General features: G+C 35.6%; 4 protein-coding genes across 21 annotated transcripts; 2 read left to right on the top strand and 2 right to left on the bottom strand.

Annotated features, from left to right (window-relative positions):
- Positions 1 to 681: 681 nt before the first annotated feature.
- Positions 682 to 6,274, top strand: LOC112488829 (cullin-1). The gene is made up of 20 exons (XM_060812711.1): positions 682 to 891; positions 1,447 to 1,612; positions 1,711 to 1,810; positions 1,934 to 2,119; positions 2,214 to 2,261; positions 2,340 to 2,543; positions 2,631 to 2,708; positions 2,889 to 2,978; positions 3,061 to 3,141; positions 3,235 to 3,297; positions 3,632 to 3,667; positions 3,748 to 3,834; positions 3,911 to 4,060; positions 4,146 to 4,201; positions 4,343 to 4,463; positions 4,585 to 4,746; positions 4,891 to 5,034; positions 5,151 to 5,369; positions 5,454 to 5,621; positions 5,722 to 6,274. The coding sequence occupies exons 2-20, from the start codon at positions 1,473 to 1,475 to the stop codon at positions 5,821 to 5,823; spliced, it is 2,235 nt and encodes a 744-aa protein (XP_060668694.1). The 5' UTR covers positions 682 to 891; positions 1,447 to 1,472; the 3' UTR covers positions 5,824 to 6,274.
- Positions 6,275 to 8,818: 2,544 nt separating this feature from the next.
- Positions 8,819 to 10,511, bottom strand: LOC125419285 (protein SRG1). The gene is made up of 4 exons (XM_048464895.2): positions 10,179 to 10,511; positions 9,852 to 10,099; positions 9,412 to 9,739; positions 8,819 to 9,322 (listed from the first exon to the last, which is right to left on the bottom strand). Exons 1-4 carry the CDS (start codon positions 10,437 to 10,439, stop codon positions 9,062 to 9,064), a joined length of 1,098 nt encoding a protein of 365 aa, XP_048320852.2. The 5' UTR covers positions 10,440 to 10,511; the 3' UTR covers positions 8,819 to 9,061.
- A 2,975-nt stretch (positions 10,512 to 13,486) lies between these two features.
- On the top strand, positions 13,487 to 15,467 carry LOC125418236 (pentatricopeptide repeat-containing protein At4g15720). Its single transcript, XM_060812733.1, has one exon. The coding sequence runs from the start codon at positions 13,593 to 13,595 to the stop codon at positions 15,429 to 15,431; it is 1,839 nt and encodes a 612-aa protein (XP_060668716.1). The 5' UTR covers positions 13,487 to 13,592; the 3' UTR covers positions 15,432 to 15,467.
- A 316-nt stretch (positions 15,468 to 15,783) lies between these two features.
- Positions 15,784 to 27,018, bottom strand: LOC125419612 (cysteine-tryptophan domain-containing zinc finger protein 7). 18 transcript variants are annotated; one of them, XM_048465672.2, is made up of 14 exons: positions 26,351 to 27,018; positions 25,497 to 25,569; positions 25,270 to 25,397; positions 24,727 to 25,125; positions 23,195 to 24,624; positions 22,474 to 22,913; positions 20,393 to 22,389; positions 20,132 to 20,289; positions 19,454 to 19,614; positions 18,592 to 18,746; positions 16,956 to 17,785; positions 16,731 to 16,849; positions 16,534 to 16,645; positions 15,784 to 16,405 (listed from the first exon to the last, which is right to left on the bottom strand). In XM_048465672.2, the coding sequence occupies exons 1-11, from the start codon at positions 26,453 to 26,455 to the stop codon at positions 17,567 to 17,569; spliced, it is 5,265 nt and encodes a 1,754-aa protein (XP_048321629.2). In that variant the 5' UTR covers positions 26,456 to 27,018; the 3' UTR covers positions 15,784 to 16,405; positions 16,534 to 16,645; positions 16,731 to 16,849; positions 16,956 to 17,566. The 18 variants fall into 18 exon arrangements, with proteins under 18 accessions (XP_048321629.2, XP_015899999.3, XP_015900000.3 ...); XM_016044513.4 differs by having other exon boundaries at positions 15,784 to 16,224; XM_016044514.4 differs by having other exon boundaries at positions 15,784 to 16,219.
- Between the last annotated feature and the right edge of the window lie 851 nt (positions 27,019 to 27,869).

Below are 27,869 nucleotides of genomic sequence, written 5' to 3'. Positions count from 1 at the left end.
CCATGAGTTTTTTTTTTTTTTTTTTTGACAAGTTTTGACCATATTTTGCTTCTTTTAGGAATTATAGAATCGCATATATATACATCATAAAAAAAAAAAAAATTCTTCACCCAGATTTTGACTGAATATGAATAAAAATAATTATTTAAATTTTAAACTTATCAAATTTATGTTTTAAATCATATATTCAACCTGTGCCAACAATATTTTGATGATGTTTAAAGTCAAGTCTAACATATATAAGTCATAACATAATTTTTTTCCTTTTCATTTATTTTTGGAAGCATTTATTTTTATATTTAGTATTAGATATCTAAACATAAATAAAACTTGGAGAGTGAGATCATTTAATATTATACGAAATCAGTCTCTCTCAGCTATTAAAATATATATATATATATATATATATGTAGAAAAAAAATCAAAGTCGTTTACTCATAAATAAAAATAAATAAATAATAAAAATAATAATAAATCTAAAAATTCCTCTCTACAAGTCCACCTACCACCGCCATGAATGAGGCTAAAGAGGTCCAAATTTCATTAAAGAAAAAGTGAAGATCTTTACTGCAAAAAATAAATAAATAAATAAAAATTACAAATAAACGAACGTTTATTTTTATTTTTTTAAATAATATAATAATAATAATAATAATTAAAACGAAAATAATAGAGGACCCGAAATCCGAAATAGCCCAAATCTGATCCCTAACCCCCAACAAAAAATAAGTTGTTTTTTTCTTTTCTTTTTTCTTGATCGCAGAAATTTTCTAAGTCTCTGTAGGAGCTCGTCGTCTTCATCGACCTATTGCTCCACCTTCCATTTATAGGATTTTCCCTCTCATATGTCTTCTTCGATTGTTATTAGGGTTTCTTCGCCTTCCAAATCAGGTCTGGTTTCTTTTTTTTCTTTTTTCTTTTTTCCCTTTTTTATCCTCTTTCTGTTTTGCTTTTTAGTTTTTGTTTATATATTCGAGATCGTAATTCTTAATCGATTTACCGATCATCGATGATTCTTTTTGTTGTTTTTTTTTTTTTTTTTTTTGGGGGGGGGGGGGGGGGGGAGTGTTAATTATTGGGGCTATTGGGTTGTGGTTTTGGTATCATTTTGATTTTGCTTTTGGGGGGTTTTTGTAATCTAGAGGTAGGTTGATTGGAAATTGAGGGAAGGAATTGTATAGCAGCTACTTTAGCCTTTGACACAACGTTATTTGTTTTGTTTCATCTTTTTTTGAACTGCCAAACATACATTAGGGTTTCTGGTTGTCTGGCTTTTTATCTTAGTTTGATATTTGCTAAGATATTGGATTGTTAAGGTTTATTTAGTTTCGGTTTTTGTTTTATGCTTTGGTGATTTTAATTTCGGGTAATGTTTATGAAATTTTTAGTATGATTGGAGTATCAATCTAAGTGTTTGGATATTTACATTCGTTGTCCATTTTGCAGATTTTTAAGAATTAAAGAGTGGGAAGATGACGATGAACGAGCGCAAGACAATTGACCTAGATCAAGGATGGGACTTTATGCAGAAGGGAATCACAAAGTTGAAGAACCTTTTGGAAGGGCTGCCCGAGCCACAATTCAGCGCTGAAGATTACATCATGCTTTATACGTATGATGTTTTCTTTTTGCTTTTGTTTTCACTTTTATTCTTATGGTTGCACATTCTGAAATTCTATGTTTGTTTGTTTGTCCTTGTTATCCTTATAGGACAATTTATAACATGTGTACTCAAAAGCCTCCACATGACTACTCCCAGCAGCTGTATGACAAGTACCGAGAATCATTTGAAGAGTATATTACTTCAACGGTGAGGAATTCTTTTAGATGAATTTTTGTTAATTTTCTTTCATACATGTGAAATGCATCCTTGAGAAGATCAAAATGTGTGTGCTACGGAGTATAATTTGTCAATGTTTGTCACACTTTTTAGGTTTTGCCATCACTAAGGGAGAAGCATGATGAATTTATGCTGAGAGAGCTTGTGAAAAGATGGGCAAACCATAAAATCATGGTTAGGTGGCTTTCTCGATTCTTCTTTTATCTGGACCGCTACTTTATTGCCCGAAGGTCACTTCCACCCCTTAATGAGGTTGGACTCACATGCTTCCGTGATCAGGTATGCCACGACGACCGGAACATGTCATATGTTGCGTATTCTTTTTATTGTTCTTTGCAATAATATGATGTGCACCACTGTTTTAAATATTCAGGTCTACCAGGAAGTAAATGCAAAAGTAAGGGATGCTGTAATTTCTTTGGTAAGTTCAAAACCTTTTCCAAGACAGGGATCTTATTTTGGTAGTTGTCAAAAGTTTTGACAAAACTTTGCAAATCAGATTGACCAAGAACGTGAAGGAGAGCAGATTGACCGAGCTCTATTGAAGAATGTTTTGGATATCTTTGTTGAGGTCGGGATGGGGCAAATGGATCACTATGAAAATGATTTTGAAGAAGCCATGCTTAAAGACACTGCTGCCTATTATTCTCGAAAAGCTTCAAATTGGATTCTAGAAGATTCTTGTCCAGATTATATGCTAAAGGTAGAATTTTAGTGCTTTTTAGGTGGTTGCAGCACATATTTTTTTTCCATATTAGATAATCTTTAATCATCTTGTTGGAAATTCCAGGCAGAGGAATGTTTAAGACGGGAGAAAGATAGAGTTTCTCATTACTTGCACTCTAGTAGTGAGCCAAAGCTGCTGGAGGTTCGTTATTGATTTTGTATTATAAATCCACCTTTTAGGTGTAGTTAGTCTATGAATATGAATGGAGCATGTTTATCTAGGAATTTGTTTTGGCTTAAATGGTAATTTATTTTATTGGTTTCATCTTTTGCTGTGACATTCTAGATTCTAACTACTTTGGTTGTGATGTGCTTTTTGTAGAAAGTTCAACATGAGTTGTTGTCGGTGTATGCAACCCAATTGCTTGAGAAAGAGCACTCTGGATGCCATGCTTTACTTAGAGATGATAAGGTAATATCTTAAATTGGAGAAAATAAGTTAAACAAATAAATTTTTTGTCTTTCATATCACCAATTATTGCTGGCTGTTTCAGGTAGAGGATTTGTCTAGAATGTTCAGGCTCTTTTCTAAGATACCTAAAGGCCTGGATCCTGTGTCTAACATATTTAAGCAGGTTTGTGTACTTCAAATATGGTTTAGCTTCTTATACATCTTTTCCTTTCTCATCTTATGGTTATGTGTTCTTATATCATATTCCATGATGCAGCATGTCACTGCTGAAGGAACGGCCTTAGTCAAACAGGCTGAAGATGCAGCTAGCAACAAGAAGGTCCTTGCCCTGAACATCTTTTATTTTAATTAATATAACTGTATGCTGCCTGAAAAGATTCATCTGCATAAACATTTCACTATGGAAATTCATTTTATATTGACTGATATTTCAATTCATAGCTGTTAAACATGCTGAAAGCAGTTTATACATGAACTATGAAATAAAACAAATGTTTCTCTTTGCATAAATCTACAGCCAAATGATTGGATATGCCTTTTATATTGAAAGTTGAGTTCTCCAGTTTATATTGGCATAAGACATCCATTATTGACTTCTTTTTATCTCTGGTTGCATTGCTCACTGTATTTGGTGCTGATTATTTGTGCCTCAGGCAGATAAGAAGGATGTGGTTGGTCTGCAGGAACAGGTAGCTTCATGGCTTACTTCTAAAACTTAGGCTGGGCTGGTTATCTTAGGTGAAAATTAATGTTAATTTTGGTACTTCAGGTTTTTGTTAGAAAAGTCATTGAGCTGCATGACAAATATCTAGCATATGTCAGTGACTGCTTCCAAAATCATACACTTTTTCACAAGGTTTGTATCTCTGAATGTCTTCACAATTGAATTTATCACAGCAAATGCTTCCTCTAAACTGGATTTTCCCCTGCAGGCCCTCAAGGAAGCTTTTGAGGTCTTTTGCAATAAGGGTGTTGCTGGAAGCTCAAGTGCTGAACTATTAGCCACATTTTGTGATAATATCCTTAAGAAAGGTGGAAGTGAGAAACTGAGTGATGAAGCAATTGAGGAGACACTTGAAAAGGTGTGCTACACGGAAATGTGCTGTTGCTTGTGTTCAGTTTGTTAAACATGTTGAATTTTATGATCGAACTTTAATTTTTGTGCAGGTCGTCAAGCTGCTTGCTTATATTAGTGACAAAGACTTGTTCGCTGAATTCTATAGGTACCGGATAGCGTTCAACTGAAATAGAAACTTATTCATTTTGGAATTTTCTTTTCTTTATGGGTTGTAGATGGTTATGTTACTGTTTCATTTGAAAATAGAAGAAATTTGATTGACTGATTAATGGTGCATGACTGACAGGAAAAAGCTTGCTCGACGTCTTCTTTTTGATAAGAGTGCTAATGATGACCATGAGAGATGTATTTTGACAAAACTTAAGCAGCAGTGTGGTGGACAGTTCACGTCAAAGATGGAGGGGATGGTTGGTTGCCTTGGATAATCCTTTTACATATTTTTTTTTTTTTTGGGGGGGGGGGGGGGGGGGGGGGTATATGTGAGTAAACAAGTGGGAATCTGAGAAAATGCTATTTTTGTTTTTATAGGTTACAGATTTGACATTGGCGAAGGAAAATCAAACCAGCTTTGAGGAGTACCTAAATAATAACCCTCAGGCAAATCCGGGGATTGATTTGACTGTTACTGTTTTGACCACTGGCTTCTGGCCAAGTTACAAGTCTTTCGACCTCAACCTTCCAGCTGAGATGGTATATTTCAACTTCTGTTCCCCTCCAACTTCTTTTCCCTCCTCTCTCAAACACGCGTACAACATTCCAAGATTAAGTGTGTGTTAGGTTCAACACAACATTCTGGGAGTTATTAACATCTTTTTTTAATTTCTTTTCTTTTAGGTTAAGTGTGTTGAAGTCTTCAGGGAATTCTATCAAACAAAAACAAAGCATAGAAAACTTACATGGATATATTCCTTGGGTACTTGTAACATCAGTGGCAAATTTGAACCAAAAACGATGGAGTTGATTGTCACCACTTATCAGGTGATATTTTACATAGTTCTTAGTGTAGATTCTTTCATCCCCCACATTTAGTTGTTGAGTGGAGGTTTGGGTGATAATGTTCTCTGTTGCTGAGGAGTTCTCTTTTCTCCTTTTAGGCATCTGCCCTGCTGCTATTCAATTCCTCAGACAGATTGAGTTATTCAGAGATCATGACTCAGCTAAACTTGAGCGATGATGATGTTGTTAGACTGCTCCATTCATTGTCATGTGCCAAGTATAAGATCCTAAACAAGGAGCCTAACACAAAAACAATCTCTCCTACTGATCACTTTGAGTTCAACTCGAAGTTTACTGATAAAATGAGGAGAATCAAGGTAACTAGATGCTAAAGCTTGTAATTGTCTCTTTACTTTTCTAATTTGTGTGAGAGATGGTTTATTAAATTGTTCATTTTGCAGATCCCTCTGCCACCTGTGGATGAAAAGAAGAAAGTAATTGAAGATGTAGACAAGGACAGACGGTATGCCATTGATGCCTCAATTGTGCGCATCATGAAGAGCCGTAAAGTTTTGGGTCACCAGCAGTTAGTTATGGAGTGTGTCGAGCAGTTGGGTCGCATGTTTAAGGTTCTTGCAGTACTTGTATCTTTTTCTCCTGATATGATCTGATTCCAGTTTCATATCTTTAGTTTTAACCCAATGGTTTTCATTCAATTCTCTTTTGTAGCCTGACTTCAAAGCCATTAAAAAGCGGATTGAGGACCTGATCACTCGAGACTACTTGGAAAGAGACAAAGATAACCCTAATCAGTTCAGGTACTTGGCGTGATTCATTCTTGTCGAGTATCTGTCAAATGGCTTGGAGACTCGCTTTGGAAACTGGCACAAAAAGAAGGTCAGTTCATAACGTGAGTGGCCGAATCTTGTGTGTAAAATGCCGTTCTGTGGATGCCCCTTTGGTGTTTCCTTAGAAGCAGAAGCTGAGAATGTTTGTACATTTTGACGTCGGAGCCATATAAGGGGAACAGTTGTAGATTTGTGAACCCATGATGGAGAAATTGTAATTGATTCCATAATGTGGTCCAATGCTTCAGTGGGACCATCCTGTATCATGACCTAAATTATATGCTTTGCTTTTAACGGTTTCTTTGCCCCCACTGAAAGGAAATGTGTAGTATGATTTCCACACCTTTAGCATTTTGATTGTCAATTAAAATTTATCAGGTGAATGGTTTGTATTTTGGAATGCGAAACCTATTTGATGCATTTGCTTTATTATACGTCTTCCTTCTACAGCAAACCCCACGTGAATTATGTGGTAGTGAGCACCAGGTATTCATGGGAGAAGAGAAAACTCATATTAAATATAAGACGCAATTACAAATAGTCCTCTTTTATAATCACAAATACGAAATTGTTGGTCTTGCAGAATGGCATCTTTTTTTTTTGGGGGGTTTTGGGGTTGAGCCATTTTTACCTCTTATTCCTTTGTTGATGCTGGATTAAATAGGATTCTCAGGGAGTAAAGAAAATTCTTCGAGTGAACCCTCTTGTTAAGTCCTTTTCTCCCCCAAAATCTGGTATTTCTCTACACTCGTACTAGGATTCTTGGAAGATGGAAGCCACTATCAATAAGATTTGCAATGTTGGTCATAATATTGAAGTGTTAGTGCTTTGTTTCCCTTTTTCATACGTCTCAAAATCCAACCTACGAAACATAGTTTGGAGTAAAACTACTACTGATCAGTCAAAACATGGTTGAAATTTACTCCGACTGAATATCATATATCAAACAAAATACCTAACAATACTTCCGACAAAAGCAACCGTCAACATGAAAAGAAAAAAAAAAAAACGTTTTCTTACATTTGCTAAAAGGAAAGAGGGCACCCAAAAAGAAAAGGAAAAAGATGAATTTTGGTGGGTTGGACTTTAAAATTTGTGGTAAAAAAATAGGGACAACTAGGAGGTTCAATGAATTATTGCATAATAAACAACGTGCTTGAATTTGCAAAAATGGTAGTGAAAGAAGCAAAACCAACGGCTGTCTTCAAATTCCCATGTCCCAAATCCACTACTTTCAAAGAAAAGACCAGCAATTGCTTCCATGGAAGCCAATTATTGTGGCCTGAACCCTCCTAGCTTGCGTTCTTTAAATGGCTCCTTTTTGGAAAGCAATTTTAATGCTGAGATCAAAATTATTATTTAAATCATGTTAGGTATTTGCAACTTAATAAAGTTCCTCGAGCTTGGATTTTGGCACCCATTTTGCTTAGATCAGCTTCCTCAAATTCCTTAGCAAACAAAAAGTGTTTCCCTCTGAAAAGGATGGGTTGGGGAAGGATGAGTGAGTGAAGTTCCCACAATCATAAAGAGTCATTGCTAGTTATGAACAGCTAACCATTGCGTGAGCATTATTTTTTATTTATTTGTTTTTTTTCTTGCTAATTTAGTGGAATTCTTAAAAGTCAATGATTTAATGAATGAGTCAACAAGAAATTAAAAAAAAAATCTATTATTATTATTTTTATTTTTATGCATGAGGCCAAGGCCTGCTGTCCAATGAAGCTTGAAATTTTTATTTTTATTTTCCCACTCTAAGTTTAGGAGGTCAATAACAAAAATCATGGTTTTAACTTTGTTGGTGACCTCATTTTTGTCATGATGAAAAGTCTTTTCGTGTTTCTTGTAATTATTATTACCCAATTAAAGAAATTAAAGAGCACTACTCTTAACCATTAATATTGACAATCTCTTATGGTATTTTGTTTTTCTAGGTAGTATCAGTTTCATTATCATCATTACATATGATATTTTGGCAATATATTGCTGTTGCTGAAAACATTTCCCGAAAACCCAACGCGGAGCCAGCTGAGTAAAACGAAAGAAACTGATTATTTGTCCATGACCAGATGGTGGATTAATGGGGGTGAAGTAAAAACTATAAGTAATTTTAAATATTTTGACAAGGTAATCTGCATTCTGCTTCTTTTTATTATTATTATTTCCACTAAACTAATTGCATCAGCATTCATTTTCCCAGTTGCATTAGGTCATCTTTGCTGGTTTATCCCTTTATTTTTTATTTTTTATTTTTGGTTCTGTTCTTCCCCACATTTCATAAAGCAAATTGTATCATCAAAAATTTTGTTCTGGTTGCATGTTGCAGTTAAATAAACATTATTATTGTTAACGTAGTGAAAACTTTGTGGTGGGTCACTTAAATTATACTAGTAGCAAACCTTGCTGTTCCTCGGTTAACCTCACATCTTTCATGTCATGAATGATTGAAGAATTGAGCTATATATATATATATATATGTGTGTGTGTGTGTGTGTGTGTGTGTGTGTGTGTGTGTATGTGTGTGTGTGAGTGCGCGCGCGCGCGCGCTTTGTGCTCTACTTGTTTGTACCACTCAAAACTGTCATTTCACCTTGAATCATCATCAATGATCATTCACAACTTGCTTGCTTAGTGCTTCCTTGACGCCATTAAAATGAACAACTAAAAAACACAACAGAATGATATAAGAAAGAAAAAACTTTGGCCTCTCCTCGCTCACCACTCAAAAAAAAGGCTCTATCCTCCCCTTCAGCAATGGAACATAGGGGTTTTTGTCCATATTCAATTTTGATTTATATCACCGTAGTGGTGGGTGTTGGATTCCTGATCATGCATGATTCCATGCTTATTTCCTCACTAGAATTATAGTGGAAAGAAACGGTAAAAATGTGGCATAATCTGCTGTTTTTTTAGTTTTTTATTCTGTTGCATAAGTATCTGATTAAAGTCCTCGGAAACAAACACAATTTGACAAGAAAATCTCATAGACAAGAAGACACCACTAATTCATGTTATATTGGTGGGGTTTGTACAATCAAAGAGTTCTAGTACCAAAACAGTGTTTTCCATTAATAATTTAAACATGGATTTGACATACATAACCTTCTTCTTAGCTACTGTTTTGGTCTATATATTTTTTACTGGCAAAGTTTAGGGAACCGAAACATAAACTTTCTCATATTTTTTGGTACAGTCTTAATGATGGGTATCCCCAATGTGGGACCTTAGTTTGAGCTATTGTTTGGAATCTTGGCAAAGTCGAGGGCTTTCTTGCCCTGCAACTTGTTTGTTACATAGTGTTTACTGTACTCTCCATGATTGTATCTTCTATATTTGCATGGATTGTTTTCATCCACCAGTTCAGGCATTGGACCAAGTTCTATTTCATAGCTAGGAGCGTAAAATGTGACAATCGAAAACCGGTCTTTCTCCTTGTGAGTAACTGCTCTGTGCTCGACACTCTTGTATTTTCCATTTGTAAGAACCTGTAAACATATGATATAAATTTCAATATTAGAAAAATTCAAGACCACCCCCGAAAAGAAGCTATCAATAAGATTTAGAGATGTCTCACTTCTATAGTATCACCAATGTTTATAACAAGTGCATTTGGAATAGGCCTAACAGAAACCCATTCGTTGTCCTTAAGGATTTGAAGTCCTACTGAACTTCCTTTCCCTTCTTGAAGAATTGTGAGAGCACTTCCATCTGAATGAGGGCTTAGACCCAAAACAAGGTCAGGTCTAGAACATGCAGGGTAGTAATTCATCCTTATAGCTTGCACAGCCACACCAAACATCTCATCAAGAACATCTCCTTTCAGGCCAAGGCTCAAGGCTATATATTTTAAAAGATTCTGGCCTAATTTCCTTATTTCTTTTGAGTAATCCTCCACAGTTTCACTGAGAAGAAAATATATATATATATATATATAAATATTTAGAAGTTGGAAAACCAACTACTGTAGACAAACCCAAAAAAAAAAAAAAAAAAAAAATAGAGCAAAACTATTACCTAAAGTTAGCTGGCTTTTTTGGCCACAGTATTGGGTTCCTTATAAACTGGGGTTCAATCCCAAGAGCGAACATATTACACCAGTCCAGTTTTTGGTCCTCTGAGAAGACAAAAGCTTGTCCATATCCTTGTACAGTTCCAGGAGCCATTGGATATTTCTGTTTCTCCTCCAGAGGTTGCATGAAGAATTCCTTACATACCTTCTCTATGTTCTCAAGCAAACTCCAGTCAATCCCATGATTTATTACCTGAAAACAGTCACAATAAATTAGCTTCCATAACCATATTTTTACTAAACATGCAAAAGTTATATGTAAATTTTTGTACCTGAAAAAAACCCCACTCCTCACATGCTGTAGCAAGCTGTGAAATTTCATCTTGGAATTCATCTTTGTTTCCTTTTGAAAGCTTGGAGAAATCGACAATGGGAATGCTACCGGATGATGATAGAGCAGTGGTCTGCAGTGTTGGCCTTTCACTCATGTCTCTTACAAACCTTTCAGGAATTATGGTGGGTTTTGACCTTCTTAGTTCTTGGACATCATCTATATGCCCAACTTTGATCTGAGAAATGGGTACAGGGGCCATTGGGAAATAGAGTTATTGTTAGAAACAAGATACGTGAAAAGGCTAACAAGTTTTTATTTGGTTAGCTCTACTACTCCTAGGGAGTTCTTGTATTTATAGTGGCAGAAAAGGGGCACATATGAAGTCACTAGGCACCTTGTTTAGGTTGGTTTTTCTTCTAAACAAATTTAACTTTTCTTTGCTCACCAATTATTGCTGTACCATTTTCAGGACCCACACAATGCACTTTATTAAGTCATACATGTAATCCCATTACTTACATAGAAATTAATTTCTTAATTAATTTGTCACTTATATAAACTAATAAATATGAAAAAGTCTTATCATTTATTATCAACGCTCATAGTCACCAATAACATTAGAACTTATTTGGTGGTAAGCATAAAATGTTAATTCATTTTTTAACTTTTCTTCTTTTTATTACTTTGAATAATACCAGATGAACAATCATGTCGTTGCTCTTAGCATTGATGAGAAATAACATTTTAAAAAGTATCCCCCAATTTCTTTTTATACAGATTCGCTTTATGGGTCATACTGGGGCCAAAATGAGGTACATCTATATAGGGTAGTTAGCAGGACACGACTTATGTTTGTTTGCTTGTTATACTCTCTCTCTGTCTCTCTCTCTCTCTCTCTATATATATATATATCTATCTCACACACACACACACACACACATGTTTTGAGTCTTTTCTCCTCTGGGGTAGGAAAAGAGAGATGTGTGACAGAATCATGTCTGTGTCTGTGAGTGAAAGTAAGAGAAAAATGGGAGATTTTTTTACCAAGGAAGGGAATCGAACAGTAATGGGTAGTGGTACATTTAACTGTCTCTTGTGGCAGACTTATGTGAGTGGTAGGGGCCATTCACAATTTCTACTTAGATGTCTCCACTTCTGCAGACCAAATCTAGTGTTGTTATTATCATGCCTTGGTCCACACTTCCTTCTCTCCAGGCCCCCGCCCTCTGATTTATGTATGACTAATCTGGCTTCCCAAAACCATTTGTAATTATAGATTACCCATATTTTGTAAAGACTAAAAAGCTTCTGCTAAACCACCAAAATCAATCAGAAACATCCCAGTTGGATAATTTAACATCACCGCTTGAGATTTTCACACCTAGAATGTACAGAGATTTTCTTTCTAATTTAACTTTGATGTATACATGTATATGTAAATTGATCTTATAAAACTATCATCCAAATTTATAATATGAAATATGATAACGTGCTAATGTTAAAGGTTATCACATTCCCAATTAGATTTTAGTCTTAAATCTTTAATTGAGATTAATTGAAACGTCACCTGTAAAATTTATCACACCCTAAAATTTGTCATATCATGGTGTCCCATTAACAGCTCTCGTATATGACAAATTATCGAGGTGATTTCTTGCACAGGCATGTAAGTTAAATCAAGATGCTCTAAAATCAAGGTTGAAGTGAGGAAATAATTGTGATATCAAAATCTTCTTATACTTTTTTGTTTTGAATTAAAGTATTGTTGCAACAAAGAGAACAAGCTCCAAATCAATAAATTATTGATTGTTGCTCAAATGGATGAGGAATAAATTTGTCTTCTAAAAGGAGCATGGAAGATCCTACTGTGAATCAAAGGAGTAAAAGATTCTTTTATAGGTTTGTGTTTTTCCTTAAAGTGAAAATAAAGGAAGAAAAATGTTTTAAGAGAAAACTGTGGAAAGCAAAGATACATTTTGAGGAATTCTATGCATTATGGACTCTGCTCATTTGCTTTTTTTAACCATGGGAGAGCCACATATAACGAAGGAGAAAAAGGTCAGCACCTTTTGTTATCCAGAAAGTACAGAAATTAGGTACCATCCCAATTTCTCAACCAATGTCTATTATTATAAAGCAGTATTTGGATAAACATTATCAGTTTTATCAGATTGAGCTAATTTCTTATTTTAGTGTCAAGAGCATTGAGCTAGACTTGTAACTCAAAATTTCTTATAAGATTCTATGATTGTAGAATAGACATTGTAATCCAAAGCTAGCCTACTTTTCCCATATGATTGAGCTTTTGAAGCTGTTTTAGTTTAACAGAGTATTTGGATTTTATGATAAAGTATAGTCCTTTTTAAGAAGCAGTGTTAATTATTGGTGTAAAGGACAAAAAGAAGTCTGTGACTCTCTGAAAACTGCCATAAGCATGCTTGGTCTTGAGAAAGTAAAGCCATAGCCTAACTCCCCAGTCATCCACTACTCCTTTCTGTCTCTTTCTATACCCATTAAAATGTCTGTCTTTGTGAATTTTTGATTTACTTTTATTTATTTTTATTTTTTTGGTTTAATAAGTTACTGGCTTGTAATTTAATTTGTACCTTAGATGGGATTTTACTCACTATGTGGATGTCTTCAAGGAAATTTTTCACCAAAGAAAAGGGCAAAAAAAAAAAAAAAATGTAAAGACACTTGGGAATCCACATAGATTTATCACAAAAAGAAAGTGAAAAAGACACAGAAAAAAATTAAAAGAAAAAAAAAGAAATTCTCATAATTTTTTAGTTTAAATAGTCGTCCATATAACATATTAATGTCATGTCTTAACAAAGTAGAATAGACTTATGTAGTGAACCAAACCATTTTGTTTCCTAAACAAGCTTTTGGCTTCACTTTTAGCTTTTTCTTGCTTTTGTAATTTTTTTTTTCTTTTTAATGTTATGATGTAATAATTTTAGGAGACAAACTAGGAGTAAATTTTGCCCACCTTAAAAATATGTATCCCTTTTGCCTCTTTTTCGGGTCAAACGTGCAATTTTACATCACTTTGCTAAAGAAAGAAATTTGATTGATAGTACACCACTAATTGTTATTCAAGAAAAGTCTTAAATATTTGAACAATAACGGTGGAACATATATTTTTACAAATCCAATTTCAATCTTCTAGCTTAAAAAGTGAAAATAAATAAATAAATAATAAATTAAAAATAATAATAAAGAATAAAATTTTATTTTTATTAAAAAAAAAAAGGTTAAATAATATCTCTAAAAAGTTTGTAATATATAGTCAAAAATTAAAACAGAAAGATGGATATTGAAATGGAGAGAGACTCCTAAACAGTTTGACCAAAATGCCCTCGTCTCACCTTCGATAAGACCTCCAACTCAAAACGACAACCTGCGAAACATGTGCGAGCGAGCGATGAGAAAGCCGTTGAACCAAAATGCCACTTTTGCCCTCACCACCCAATATCTTTCCCGCCAAATTAAACGGTCATATTTTCATTCAAAAGCCCATCATCATATTCAACAGCTTCAGAACTGCATAGATTTCGCTTCCGCAACGTCACTGCACTCGGAATCTGTGAAATGTGGGTTTCTAACACGTACTTTCACTACCAACCTTCTCATGAATTGCTATATCAGACTCCAAAGAATTGACCATGCACGCCAACTGTTCGACGAAATGTTTGCACCAAACGTTGTGTCATGGACTTCGCTTATTGCTGGTTATATAAACACAGGTAAGGCCAGAATGGCTCTGTGGCTCTTTGGGAAAATGTCCGAATGCTCTGTTATGCCAAATGAGTTTACTTTTGCTACAGTGATCAATGCCTCTTCGATCCTTGCTGACCTCAGAACTGGTAAAGAAATCCATGCTCATGTTGAGGTTTTGGGTTTTCAAGCTAACCTTGTTGTGTGCTCTTCGCTTGTTGATATGTATGGGAAGTGCAACGATGTCGATGGAGCTCGGCGGGTTTTTGACTTTATGTACGATAGGAATGTTGTTTCTTGGACTTCAATGATCACTGCATATGTGCAGAATGGACAAGGCAATGAAGCGCTCCAACTCTTTCGGGAATTCAATTTTCTGATGGAAGACCATCCAAATCATTTTATGTTAGCTAGCATCACCAACGCTTGTGCAAGCTTGGGCAAGTTGGTTTCTGGGAAAGTCACGCATGGAGCAGTTATTCGCAGGGGCCATGATTCAAGTGATATAGTTGCCAGTGCACTTGTTGATATGTATGCCAAATGTGGGTGTCTTGATTATTCCAATAAGATCTTTAGGAGAATTCCATATCCCTCACTAATTCCCTATACTTCAATGATTGTTAGTACTGCTAAGTATGGACTCGGGAAACAGGCACTTCTACTCTTCTCAGAAATGATTGATAGAAGAATAAAACCCAATGATGTCACCTTTGTGGGGGTCTTACATGCGTGCAGCCATTCAGGACTTGTCAATGAAGGCCTCCAATACTTGAAATCTATGCATGAGAAATACGGGATAGTACCTGATGCAAAGCATTATACATGTGTTGTTGATATGCTTGCACGAATTGGTCGGCTTGATGAGGCATACCAATTAGCCAAATCTACCCGAGCAGAACATAATGATTGGGCTCTGTTGTGGGGAACGCTTCTTTCAGCTAGTAGGCTCTTTGGAAGGGTGGATATTGCAGTCAAAGCCAGTAAACAGCTAATAGATTCCAATCAACAAGTAGCAGGTGCCTATATTACGTTATCAAACACTTATGCATTGGCAGGAGAGTGGGAAAATGCTCATAATCTTCGGTCTAAAATGAAGCAAACCGGAGTTTATAAAGAACCAGGTTGCAGTTGGATTGAAATTAAAGATTCAACATACGTGTTCTATGCTGGAGATGTATCATCATGTCCACAGGGAAGTGAGATGGTAAATTTGCTAAAGGAGTTAGAAAGACGAGTGAAAGAAAGAGGGTATGTAGGAGGAAGTATGGGGTTGGTCTTTGTTGATGTGGAGGAGGAGGCTAAGGAGGAAATACTGGGTCTGCACAGCGAGAGATTGGCCTTGGCTTTTGGGTTAATAAACATACCAAAAGGAGCTACCATTAGAATAATGAAGAACCTCAGAATGTGCAGGGACTGTCATGAGGTTTTCACGCTTATTAGTGAGATTGTGGATAGAGAATTTGTTGTTAGAGATCTTAATAGATTTCATCTCTTTAAAAATGGGTCCTGTATTTGTAGGGATTTCTGGTGATGATCAACTAATTTCAGTTTTTCTCTTTTTGATTTCCATGTTAAAAGTTTGCAATCTTTATTCAAAAGATTAACAAACATAAAGAAAAAATCTTGATTAGCGGATTACTTTCTTATAATAATGCTGGATCTTTCAAACAAATAGCAGTTGTTTTGTCCAGTACCATTCGAAAACCTGATTTTCAAATAAGTAGGTTCAAATTTCATAAATTTTGCACCATGTAAAAAAATGAAGTTGAACCAATTGCCCAGACAAAAGTTGGAAGCAGAGGCAAACGACAGTGAGAATAACGAAAAAAAAAAGTGCAATTTTATTAGATGAGATTGTTTTACATAAGGTCACATAGAGGACAAAGCGCTGAAATCAGCAAACATATAGAAAATGTGTACATTTATACCATATCAATAGAGAAGAATACTAAATAAATTAAGCAAAAAAGAATTTTAGATACAAAAAAATAAGTGGAAGACATCCTTTGCATCAGCATTTGCTGCTAGTAACCACCAAGTCGACGTATCTATTTCCCCCCTACCTAAAACCAATATCCGGTAGTGTTACAATCATAATCAATAAAAACTCTGCTTCAGTACCCGTAACCAGTAGCAATATGATAATGTGTTCTCATCATAACAGGAAAACAATATCCACCATTTCATTGTTACAAGAACACAAAACTGTAATGATCATTCCTAGAAAACCAGAATTAAGATCTGATAATGATAGGGAGTTTCTGGCAAAGCGGGTACTTTACATCACCAATAAAACCCAAGAGAAACAGCAACACTGAGCTACACTAATTCAACACAACCCACAGCCAATATCAGAAAGAGGAACAAAACGAAGACAGAATTCAAGCACAGAGACAACCAGAAAGAGATACAGCACAGTCATGCAAGGAGTTAGAAAGAGGGTGCAGCATAATGAAATTTAGTGAAATTAGTTGCTCAAAGATTTAATTTCCCAGGAATCGTTTTCTGTTGCCAATAATGAATAATCAGTACATAAAGTGAAATACAAAAATTTGCTGTGTTCTAAAAATATGATTGAAGAAAAGAAAACATCATCTTACAACATTAAGAAACAAATGAAATTTGACTTTTACCTCTTACATTTCTATGCTGCATAAATGGAGAGCATGAAGAGAAAATCTTTCATATGTTGTTGTCCAAGATCAAGTGGCTTATTGATGGAGATTAACAAATACCTCCTGCCATCTATGTTTCAGTGAAATTATCATTTCAATGTAACGACTCAAATGTGGAAATTCTTGCTATTAAAAAAAAAAATTGTTTCCCTAACCTTGAGTTATTTGACTAGCAGCAGAATGCCAATCGCATAATACTGGAAATCCTTTGAACTTCTCACTTTGTCTGATAAATAATAAAACTGCTCAGACCAAGAAGCCTTTTTATTGCAACCTATGCAGAAAAAAAATTTACCATTAAGAACTCCACAACCTGCAAGTTGAAATTATTAGAAGTAGAAATTTCACTGAAAATGCAATAAAAATAAAATATTAAATACCTGATGACTCCAACAGTATCTTTTCCCAGGAATGTTGCGCAGCTAGTTAGGACCAATATCTTAAGCTTTGAAAATTCTAGAGATATACAGGGAAGTACAGAACCAACACAAGAACCTGGTATTTCCATTTCATCAAAATTTTAAAATATAAAGAAAAAGTCATTTATAGAACATTAACCAGTCATCCCTATTAATGTATCAACCTCCTCAAAATGGTTGCCTAAGAGTGTCCAATCTCTATAAATATTTTTGTTCCCTCAAGCTCCGAATCACTGGAGCAAAAGAATATTAAACTGAACTATTACATGACCTCTGAGACGTGCTGCCGAACAAGTATTTCAGTTTCTCTACCCCCAACCCATGAAACTTAAGGCTGAGCATGTTGTGCTCTTATCCACGTTAATAATAAACTTAATGTGCAAAAAAATTACATCACAAAATTTGCTAATCAATCTCACTTTTGTACACATGTACAGAGGGGTAATGAACTGTCGATGACCCGCCTCTTTGCAGATCTTCCAGTGCAGGTCTATGTAGGCACCCTTTTCCCCCTCAGATGCCTGTTCACTAGGAGAAAATCAGAAAAACATGCAATATATACAGGGGTTGACTTAGTCTCTAGAACTGCCGAAACCAGAACGATTTATAGCCTCCATAGCAAGCCGAACCAAGCGTATAAGTTCCTCTATATCTTGGAAGCTGAAATCCATGACACTTTTAAGAGTAGCAATACAATCCCTATTTTGAGCCTCTTCCAGGTTTATATGTGCAGCTGCAAATGCGTTCTGGGATTTTCTTGAAGCCTCCATTGCCAAACTTACATCCTGCGTCTACAAAACAATAACATATAGACTGTTACCCTCTTGTAACACCCTGATTCATGCATAGCACAGCATATGAGGTACGTACATCGAGCTAGGAGAAAAACTAATGTCCCACTGTTCCTCTTAGAGATATCCATGATTACAAAATCTAACACTCGTTAAATATCCCACTTTTCCTCTTAGAGATATCCATGAGTACAAAATCTACCACTCATTAACCTATACGAATTTTAACTAATCCGACTATATCCCAGGAACAATCAGGACATAGAATGAATTCTATGCACATAACCCATCTATTTCACTAATCTATTGAAAGTATATTAATCTGTAACTGTAAGCCCATCTAAAACTAAGTTACAAACTACAGTTCTATTAGTATTGAAGAATAAAAATGGCAGATACCTCAACCAAAAAAAAAAATTATGACACATCAGAAGTCACTCCTAATTTTCTTGTATAAGACAGGACTACTCCAAGGTCTTCAAGACAATTTAAATGGTGTTTTGACAACCTTGAACCTCCATTTCTAATCCTAAGTCAACATGCACCACATGACCAGTGGCTGATGATTCCCGTTCAAATGTAAAACTTCTTTTGCCTGTAAAACTTCTTTTGCCCGTATATCCTTCACCATAGCAGGAACCTCACTAACCTTAGAGGCCTGTTACTCTAACCACTAAAGTAGCTGATCCATAAGGCGCCACAACTTCCATAGTAAATGATGACAAAAAAGCTGTTTGAGCCAAGTCCAAGACACCTTAAATAGAAAAGTTCCTAAACACGTGATATAATGGAGACAATCAACTTACAAAGTCAAGCAGCCGAACAAAATTGGGATTGTTTCGAGCAAGAATGATATTGTTTCCAGTAACTTGAGAAGAACCCTTGGGTAATGTAGCCTTCTCCACTGTCACTTGGTTGTTTAAGTTATCTACATCTGATGCAGAAGATGATGGAGATTCACCTACAAGAAAGGATTTGTGAAACAGACCAACCCATAATTGATTCATATCAGTGCAGAAGCACAGAAGCACGTAAATGCGCATTAAAACCAACCACAACTAGTATGCCAGACCAATAAGGTTTACTTAATAAAGAAAATAGAAAAACCAATACTTATTACTAAAATTTCAAACCCAAACAAAAGAAAAATCAAGGATAGGATGCTTTAATTTTAGAACTCACTACTGCTAAAAATGCATCTTAAGACTTCAATATATCTCTGTCATCCTCCCCAGCCCCTTCCTTTTTTCTCTCAAAAGAAAAAATACAAATAAAATAAATGGTAAAATAGTTCAAATTCTTAATCATGCTCTGCTCAATAACTGTGCATGTTAGATTCCAACCAACCCAAGGCTCCTCTGCATTTTCTCCCAAAAGAAAAAGATATAAACAAAATTAATGATAAAATACCTCAAATATTCTCATAAATTAATGATAAAATACCTCAAATATTCTCATCATACATGCTCAAGAACTGTACATATTAGATCTAATCAATATAAACCAATTTCAATGTTTGTTTTACCATTCATTAAAATAGTTTCCAAAATTAATATGATAGACAACACATAATCAAAAGAATGGCATGCAACTTGAAAGTGTCAAAAGACTTGTACAAACATACAACTGAAGCATGAGTACACAATGTTGATGATCTTCTTCTATTACCTTGAGGAACAATCTGTAAAGATGCTATTAAATCACGCTGATCTCTGTTTGTACTTGAATTTTTACAGTATATCACCCTCATGTATGCCACCTCCATGCATTTATAAGCCAAGGTAGCTGCCGCCATTTCTTGGCGTTTTTCATATTCATGGGCACAGAATCTGTAAATTTAACTAGTTCATCAGAAATCCATATAGCAGATGACAGATGCAGAAATGAGAGCTTCAAATCACTATTGTGCAGTAAAAAATGAAATAAGTTAGATTAGCCATCACTTTATGCAAATGCAGCTAATTGAGCTACTATTATGGTATCTGGTGCTCACAAAATTGAACAGCATCTCAATAGAGTCTGAGCATATTTTTTGGATCCCAAAAAAGATAAGGTAAGCTCTACTGGAATTAATCTTATGAATAGATGGGCTCCTATTCACATGAGAATACAAACATCCAAATTCTGAAGAATGCAACAGGATGACACTAAAATATTTTCATTTAAACAAATACATAGCTATTCTACAAATATTAAGTTCAAAAATGCTTCGTACACAAGGAACTGATGAGGTAAATTCTCACCAATATATAAAAAAGTTTTCAGTGAGCATACAGATCAAATAAGAAAGGAGAGATTTTCAATTTAATATTTCTTAAAAAAAAAAAAATTAAGATTTTAACTTACTCGCAAAGTTTGGCTGTAGTACTGTATACTTGCATTTGAGACATCTCTCCATGTTTGGCACTCTGACTACCACAAGATTCTAGAAGCACAGCTCCATGGAGAAACTTTAAGGCAGCTTGGAAGTAAGCCTCACTACTTTCAAAAGCAAACCCAGAGCTCTACAAATTATTGAAAAACATAGTCAATTACAGAAAAACAAGATTATTTAGCATGTCAACCATTTAAGCAAAAACTAAAAACTTATAAGAGCAATGGACAAACCTTAAGACGATCTGCATAGTCTCTAAGCTCTCTAGCTTCTTTCAGGGTATTAGAAGCAGTAGGGTCAGGGGAGTTTTTCAAAGGACTTGATGAAATGACATCTCTGGCTCCTTGTTGGTTGGGTGAGAGACGTCCAAAACTGCGACTGGCTCTACTCTTATTGCCTGTGCTGCCAGAATGCTCTGGTATCTTTGGCACACTGCCATTGCCAAGAGCTTCAACCTGAAGTCCATGCAAAGTGCCTGCTCTTTCAGATCCTGGCAAAGGTTGACGCCCAACGTGCTGCATTTCATTTTTACCTTCATTTGTGGAATTTGAGAACAGTTTTGGTTTCCTGGTTCTTGACTCGACTGTTGGTGGAACACCCTCAGAATCCTGACTCATGTGCGAGAAGACATTCCCATTAGTGGCACCCAACTTCACTTCTGACCCATCAGAATCTTTTCGCTTCATTTGAATTTCCTTTCCACTACCACTTGACCCTTGTCCTGCATGGCCCATTCTAACACTATGATTCTTCTCATCCTTGACGGATTTAATGCTACACTTCTTAAAAAATCTGTTCTTAACATCAGTAGTTGTTTCAGTACCAGGTGCATGATGATTGGTGTCAATCTCTGACTCATACTTCTGGACATTCTTTGAGTACTCACTCACTGAATCCACAACTTTCATCTTACCTCTATCTATATTGGAAGTCAAACTTCTTCCCTTGTCCTTGGACTGCAAAGAGGAACCCTTGCCAGATTTGTGCAGAAAAACTGCATCCTGATTCCTATGCCCTTTATCCTCATCATGGTAGTGCTCCATATCATGCTGATGACTTGGGCACTGACCATGTTCAACTGTACCAACATCACAACTAACCAAATGGCCATTCCGAACGTCAGGAGAAGGTTTAGCTTTGACACTGAATTTATGATTAGCATCTCCATCCTGACAGTCTAGAGTTGAAATCTTAAAGGATTTTGGTTGACCATCACATGAAATTTTCTCCTTCCTGGATGTTCCAAATCGAGTCATTTCAACATTGGCATCCCCATCCCCACATCTTATAGGATTACTTACGGATGGGAAACCACCATTTCCAGCATCATCTTTCTGGGAAACATCCCCCACTGCTGATGTAACCTTATTCGAATGGAAGTTCCTCAAAGGAGATGAGGAAACTGATTCCACTGGTGAGCCTTTCACTTCTTCAACATTACCCCTAATTTTATGGCAACCGGAAACCTTTGAAGAGCTTGACATGGCAGCCATTGAAACTTGCCCAGTCCCCAGATCTTTTCCCAGGGAATATACACCACCCATAGTCTTTTTATTTGCTTTCCTGGGCTGTTGTTCATTATCTATACTTCCATTCTCTTCCATACGATCAACTTGCTGATTTTTGGTGCCTGATGAAACATAAGCCTCTCTGCCTTTTCTGTTTGATTTATCATATCCACCATTAGCACTTGACTCCTTTGATTTATCATATCCACCATTAGCACTTGACTCCTTCTTATCAGTCTTTGAAATCCTGGACTTCTTCTCCTTTCTGAATCCACTTTCACTACTTTCCTCCTTCATATGTACCATGTCATCATGCATAGAAATTTGAAATGTCTCCTCATAGATCTGGTTTTCTTGCCAATCTTTCAATTTCCTTTTCTTCGAGGAACTTTCTCTTTTACTGCCCATTTTTATATTTAAAGACCCCCCATCTGACGAAACCTGACTTTGGTCTTCCAGTTTCCTTGCAGAAATTTGTATCTTGTCTTTGGCCTTAGACTTTGTGTCCTTGGATAAACCATATTCATTTTGTTTCACATCTTTCTCATGTAACTTACTTGACAAACAAGCATTGGAACCAAGACCAATTTTCCCTAGCTCATTATCAGAATTCTGTTGTTTAACAGCAATGTACATATCATCAATCTTAGGTTTCTTGGAAGTTCCACAAGCATATTGATCAGCCTCCCTCTTGCTTTTATTTCTCCTCTCCTTAATATCACCTGCATAGAAATGGCAATCAAAATAAGAATGCACAGATTACCAACTTTTAACTAAAAGTCTCACACACAAAATGAAATACATACCCCCATTTACATGCTTTTCTGTCTGCCTAGATATGTTCTTTTCCATGTTGCATGGCTTTCTCAAATATTGAGAATCAGATTTTTTTGCTGTACTAGATTCTAAAGGAGGATGGTTCATGTCATTCAAGCTTTTACTTTTAACAGGTTCATGCAGGTGGTTTTTTGTGGGGTTTGGGATCCAAAATGAACTACCACTGCCACCTGAATTTGGTACTTCTTTTGATGCATGTCGCTTTTTTCCTCGATTAGATATAGAATGGGAATTGTTGTTATGGAGATTCAGGTCCGGATGTTGGACGCCAACTGCAGTTACTTTAGATGCGCTTCCATTAGCCTGATTCTGTTGGCTATTCTGATGGTCAGAAACAGGTAGTTGGTATAACGCATTTAGTGCTTTCGTTGTCTCCTCCTCGCTGATGTCACACCGATTCATTCCAGGCCTACATTATAATTTCAGCGACCAGTTAGCAGGGCATCAACATATAGATACAAATATAAATATATGTAGAAGTACATAATTATACATATAAATTGGTGTACATACAGGAGTGCATGAACACCTAAAAAGGGAGAGAGGGTACATACATAAGCAAAGAGAATAGGCATTGCAACAGAATTATTATTTAGTATTTATCTGGAGCTTCAGCCACAACCATTAATAGACACAACTGAATAGGCTAATTTGTCAGTATCCAAACCCAGAATGAAAAAGGAAACTTACAGCCAGTTTAGCATTCTACACAACCATTTCTCAGGGAGTTGCTCTGGCTTAGTACCAAACGGTAGAAGCCTCCACTTCTGACAACTGTCACAGCACACCCAATCTTCTTCTATAACTACAGGAGCAACTGCTGCCGGTACCAACTGTGAAGTATGTCCATTTGCCATCACAGGAGGCAATGCATTTGGATCACCTTTTAAAGTTGCCTCTGACATCAACTGATTATCAACCTTTTTACCATTTAATGTTTTCAATGGTTTATCCAGGACCATTTTTCTTTCTGCTTCAACATCATCGAGGTAAGCATCCTTTGGCCTATCACCCAAAGGCCTCTCTCTTGGATCCATATTGTTATCTGATTGTTCCAAATTTTTGCCCCTTAATGGATCTTTGTAATTATCTTTGCCCTTGTTATTATTATGTGATTTATGCTTCTGCATTTTACTACCACTAGGAGCAACACCACGAGCAATATTCTTTTTATCTTCAAGAACTGCACCCATTTCAACCCTCAGACTATCCTTGGTTAAAACAGCTGTAGGCTTATCATTACCTAGTATCTCCTTTGACTTATCCTTGCCTTCAAATGTTGGTTTTTCCTCCTTATGAGGCACATTTCTTTCATCTTGTTCATGAACTATACTCTTCTGACCAACACTCTGCCATTGCAGATCTACCTCTTCTTTACATTTTGGTACCTCATAAATTTTTAAGGAGGGAGAGATCTTGTTGCTCTTGCTCTTGCTCTTGCTCTTGCTCTTGTTCTTGTTCTTGTTCTTGCCCTTGCCCTTGCTCTTGCCCTTTCCGTGATCCCTAAGGTCACCAGTAACATCCTTGCGACAATTTGTCTCTCTTTTCTCCAAAACCTTTTCCACTGAAGCACTCCTAGATTTTTTCTTCTCATTCTTGCGATGGTCCTGACCAGAGAAAGACTCCAATGATTCCACTTTTGCTAATTCAGAAAAAAATAATCTGCCTTTCACCTCATTCTTATTGTCCACCTCCCTGGAAACTTCAGATGGCTGACCAGTTACTTTCAACAAGTCTCCAGCACCACATATCGAGTTAGATAAAGGCATGCATTTCAAGCCATTAGGCAAAAAATCTTTGCCTTCTGGGGCCTCATTTTTGGATGTCTTCTTCTCAGGAATTGTTGTGTTATTCTCAAAATGACAAACATTCTCATGCTTCACTTCAGTCTGTCTCTCACTTCTCCCACCTAATTTTGTTTTCTTCTCCTTTAACACTTTTCTATCTCCCCTCATGGAATCCGGCTCCTGCACTAACAAGGTTGACTGCTCTTGAATACGCTTGGGAGAATGCTCCAGATTACTTGCTCTACAAAGTTTTTCCCTTTTTATCAGGCAAAGCATACTGTCCTGAAGTGGTGATACTAGTATCTCTCCAGGAACGGGAAAGGAAGTCATTACCTGTTTTGAATACAGAATAATCGAAGAAAATGCTACCAGATTAGTTACATTCATTTACCGACAAAGGAACATAAGAGAAAGAAAATACAGAATAGTCATCACCTGAATAATATCAGTGGGAGACTCTTTTTTAGACTCTTGAGTTACAGGTGGCACCCCTCCACTTTCCTCGTGGCTGTTCCCCGAAGACGAAGATGGAGAGTCATCAAGCCCAAGACCACTATAAATCGCATTCTTCCGGGCCATGTTATCAGAACTCATTTTGATTCGAACCTTCAGTGTTCTTTGATCAGTCGGATTACTCATTCTGTTTGTAGTTTCATTTTTCAAACAATATTTTTCAGTTACTTGAGTAGAACGCAAGCTTGAATCTTTTTTGAGTGGAACATCTCCAGAAGGTGCCCTTGCATTATTATGTGATGGATGAGCACTGCACGAAACAGCTCCGGGCCTCACAGATTGGGGTGCAGTTGAAGAAGCTTTCTCATTCTGAGAGGCACCCTGTATGGTCACATAACCCACAGTGCTCAAGCAGAATAGAATTCCCAAGTCGACAAGATGTCAGGCATATATATATATATATATATTTCCTACCAAACGGCCATAAAAAAAAATAAAAAAAAAGGAAAATATTTGTCCATATACCTCCATTGGTAAATTGCTAGGAGATTTGGACATCATGTGGTTTTTCTGCGGTGTCATTGGATGAGATGAAACAGCAGGAGAGCGTTCATAGGTAGGCAAAAATGAGCCATATCCACCAAATTTTGCCCCTGCCATAAAAAATTTTTGTCCCACATCATCAGTTAGAGTGGACAATGAAGCAATTTGCTTCTCTTGGTCATTTATAACTTCCATCATCTGTCACTCACCCAAATTCTCTGCAGATACCCCACCTTCAAAATCTTTCTGGAAATGGCCCAAATAATTTTGAATCTTCACATCCTTTAGGCAAAAAAAATATATCTCTTCATTGTCACTAGATATCTAATAACATGAAACATAAACTAGAAACATGTACATCAATAATTATCAAACATAACAGGGCATCAATTTGCAAAGAATTGCACTCCGAGAAAATCTCCACTTTTATTTTCATAAAAACTAATCATATGAACTCTCCACAAAAAGAAATAAAATTTAAATTCACAATTCAAGGGATTTAAATAGACAATAAGTAATTTTTTTCCTTAAGGTAGAACAGACTGTCAAGTTTCATAATAATTCATTAAAAAATCCACAATTTTTATTTAACCAGTAGCTACACAAATTTGTTTTTGTAACTCAACAGTCATTGATGAATCGTGAAGTCAAAAAAATACCAAAACTTATATAATACAAAGGATGAAGCTTGGAATATTTCCAAAAATCAATTCAAACAGAGCTGCCACAACTTCAGCTACTCAGCACTTTAGCTAAAATATGCAATTTTATTATTCTTCTATAATCAAATATGATCTCAAGCACCAGAAGAAAACATTCAGGCGGTTTCTAAAGTTGTTATTTTTTTTCTTTTGTTCCCATTATGATCATTCAGCTTTACCAATAAGAAAAAAATTGCATTACCAATCATGAATTTTCATCTCACTCAACATACATAAATATCAAAGACAATTAAAAAGCAATGCATTTTGAAATAGCTTTCATTGGCAATCAACACGACTTTAGCTAAGCATATTTCAACAGGAAACACCAATTCGAAACAGAAACAGGTAAACACCCTTACAATGTATGAGAGATCAGTGTCAGGGTTAATGTTTTTGTCATCGTCCTTGTAATAGCGAGCCTCGCCTTCTTCTAGCTCACTATTATCCTCCATCTCCAACCTCATCAAACACTTACTGGAGGCTCTTCTTCTAACCCCAAAACCCTAACCCTAACCCTAACCCCTTCACACACCGACCTTCCCTGAAGTCTAGCATCACTCCCCCAATTCCCAATACACACCTTTCTCTTACCCACCAAAGCACTCAAAAAACCCAATAAAACCCAGAAACGAAATCCCCTGAAACCGACTTTTTCCTTACCAAATCACAAATCCTCATTGAAAATTCCAACCAAAAAATAAATCCCTAATTAATAACTAAGCCAATTAAATTCTTCAAAATTTTACACCAAAAAAAAAATATATATATATATATATATAAATTAATATAATAAAAACTCTCCCTCTAACTTCACGATCGGGAAATAATTATTGTGCAGCGGATATTGACGAATCGATCAGTGCCTGACTCCGACTCTGACGGGTTTTTCGTCGTCGAGTTCGTAATGGATTCGAATTTTTTTTTTTCCCCTTCACTTTCTCTCTGGTTTTAATTTTTTATTTTTGTACAGCAGAGAGCGAGCTGGGTTTTGGTTTTGGTCTTGGGCCTCTTTTTTTTTTTTTTTTTCCTTTAATTTTTTATTTTACCCTTTGTGTTATTTTATTTTCTCTCTCTCTCTCTCACTCTGTTTGATCGCGCGCATAGAGAGCGCGTGGGGATATACGATTTCTTGGATTTTCAAAAGGAACATGTTTCATAAAATACGGTGTCGTTTGCCAAGTAAAGTGGATCAATTGTTAGTTTGTACTTTTACGCTGTAGCTTTTTTTTTTTTGGTTAACAGTTTGACTTTGACGGCTATTTTCGGTTGGTCTGTGAAACTCCTGCAAAATAAATAAATAAAAAAACATAAAATTAACAAAATTGGCCTTAAAAAATAATAATAACAAATTTTTTAAAAACAAAAAAAAGCTTTATTATCAATTTCATTTCCTTGATAGAAATAATAATAATAATAATAATATACTATTTATTTTACAAGATTTAAAAAGGTTTAATTGAATTTTGATATTTTAATTTTAGAGTGTTATAATTCTTTCTTCTTCTGTTTTGTTTTTTTTTTTGGATAGAATAGAATGTTACAATTTAAGTGTTTGGTTTTAAAACCCACCTTATCAAGCTTCTAATTTTTAATTTGTTAAATAATGATCCACTCATCATCAAATTTTTTTAATATGATACAAACAAAATATTATATGTTTAAAATGCTACACTTAAGCCTCAACAAAATGTAAACATCTATTTTAATTGTTTAATGTTGCAGCCCATACCCCATAGTTATGTTGAAGATTTAAAACTGCAACAATTTAAGAAAATAAAAAACTATAATTATTAAGTTTATAAAATATTGTTTAAAAAAAAAGGATAAAAGGAAAAAAAATATATTATAAAAGTTTAAAACAAACATAAGGTTATCTTC

This window comes from Ziziphus jujuba, chromosome 11 (genome assembly GCF_031755915.1).
Source record: "Ziziphus jujuba cultivar Dongzao chromosome 11, ASM3175591v1".
Taxonomy (NCBI): Eukaryota; Viridiplantae; Streptophyta; class Magnoliopsida; order Rosales; family Rhamnaceae; genus Ziziphus; species Ziziphus jujuba.
This window is presented reverse-complemented; position numbering and strand designations above follow the sequence as displayed.

Bases quoted from the DNA above. Each gene is read 5' to 3' on its own strand.
- LOC112488829 (XM_060812711.1), top strand. From the start codon at position 1,473: ATGACGATGAACGAGCGCAAGACAATTGACCTAGATCAAGGATGGGAC. The intron at 4,747-4,890 runs GTATATTTCAAC...CTTTTCTTTTAG, and splicing joins TCAACCTTCCAGCTGAGATG to GTTAAGTGTGTTGAAGTCTT. The intron at 5,370-5,453 runs GTAACTAGATGC...TTCATTTTGCAG, and splicing joins ATAAAATGAGGAGAATCAAG to ATCCCTCTGCCACCTGTGGA.
- LOC125419285 (XM_048464895.2), bottom strand. From the start codon at position 10,439: ATGGCCCCTGTACCCATTTCTCAGATCAAAGTTGGGCATATAGATGAT. The intron at 9,740-9,851 runs GTAATAGTTTTG...TTTTCTTCTCAG, and splicing joins AAAAAGCCAGCTAACTTTAG to TGAAACTGTGGAGGATTACT. The intron at 9,323-9,411 runs GTGAGACATCTC...ATATGTTTACAG, and splicing joins ACATTGGTGATACTATAGAA to GTTCTTACAAATGGAAAATA.
- LOC125418236 (XM_060812733.1), top strand. From the start codon at position 13,593: ATGTGCGAGCGAGCGATGAGAAAGCCGTTGAACCAAAATGCCACTTTT.
- LOC125419612 (XM_025066767.3), bottom strand. From the start codon at position 26,455: ATGAGGTTGGAGATGGAGGATAATAGTGAGCTAGAAGAAGGCGAGGCT. The intron at 25,398-25,496 runs GTGAGTGACAGA...TTTTTATGGCAG, and splicing joins GGTATCTGCAGAGAATTTGG to GGGCAAAATTTGGTGGATAT. The intron at 19,615-20,131 runs GTAAGTTAAAAT...TTAAATTTACAG, and splicing joins ACTACAGCCAAACTTTGCGA to ATTCTGTGCCCATGAATATG.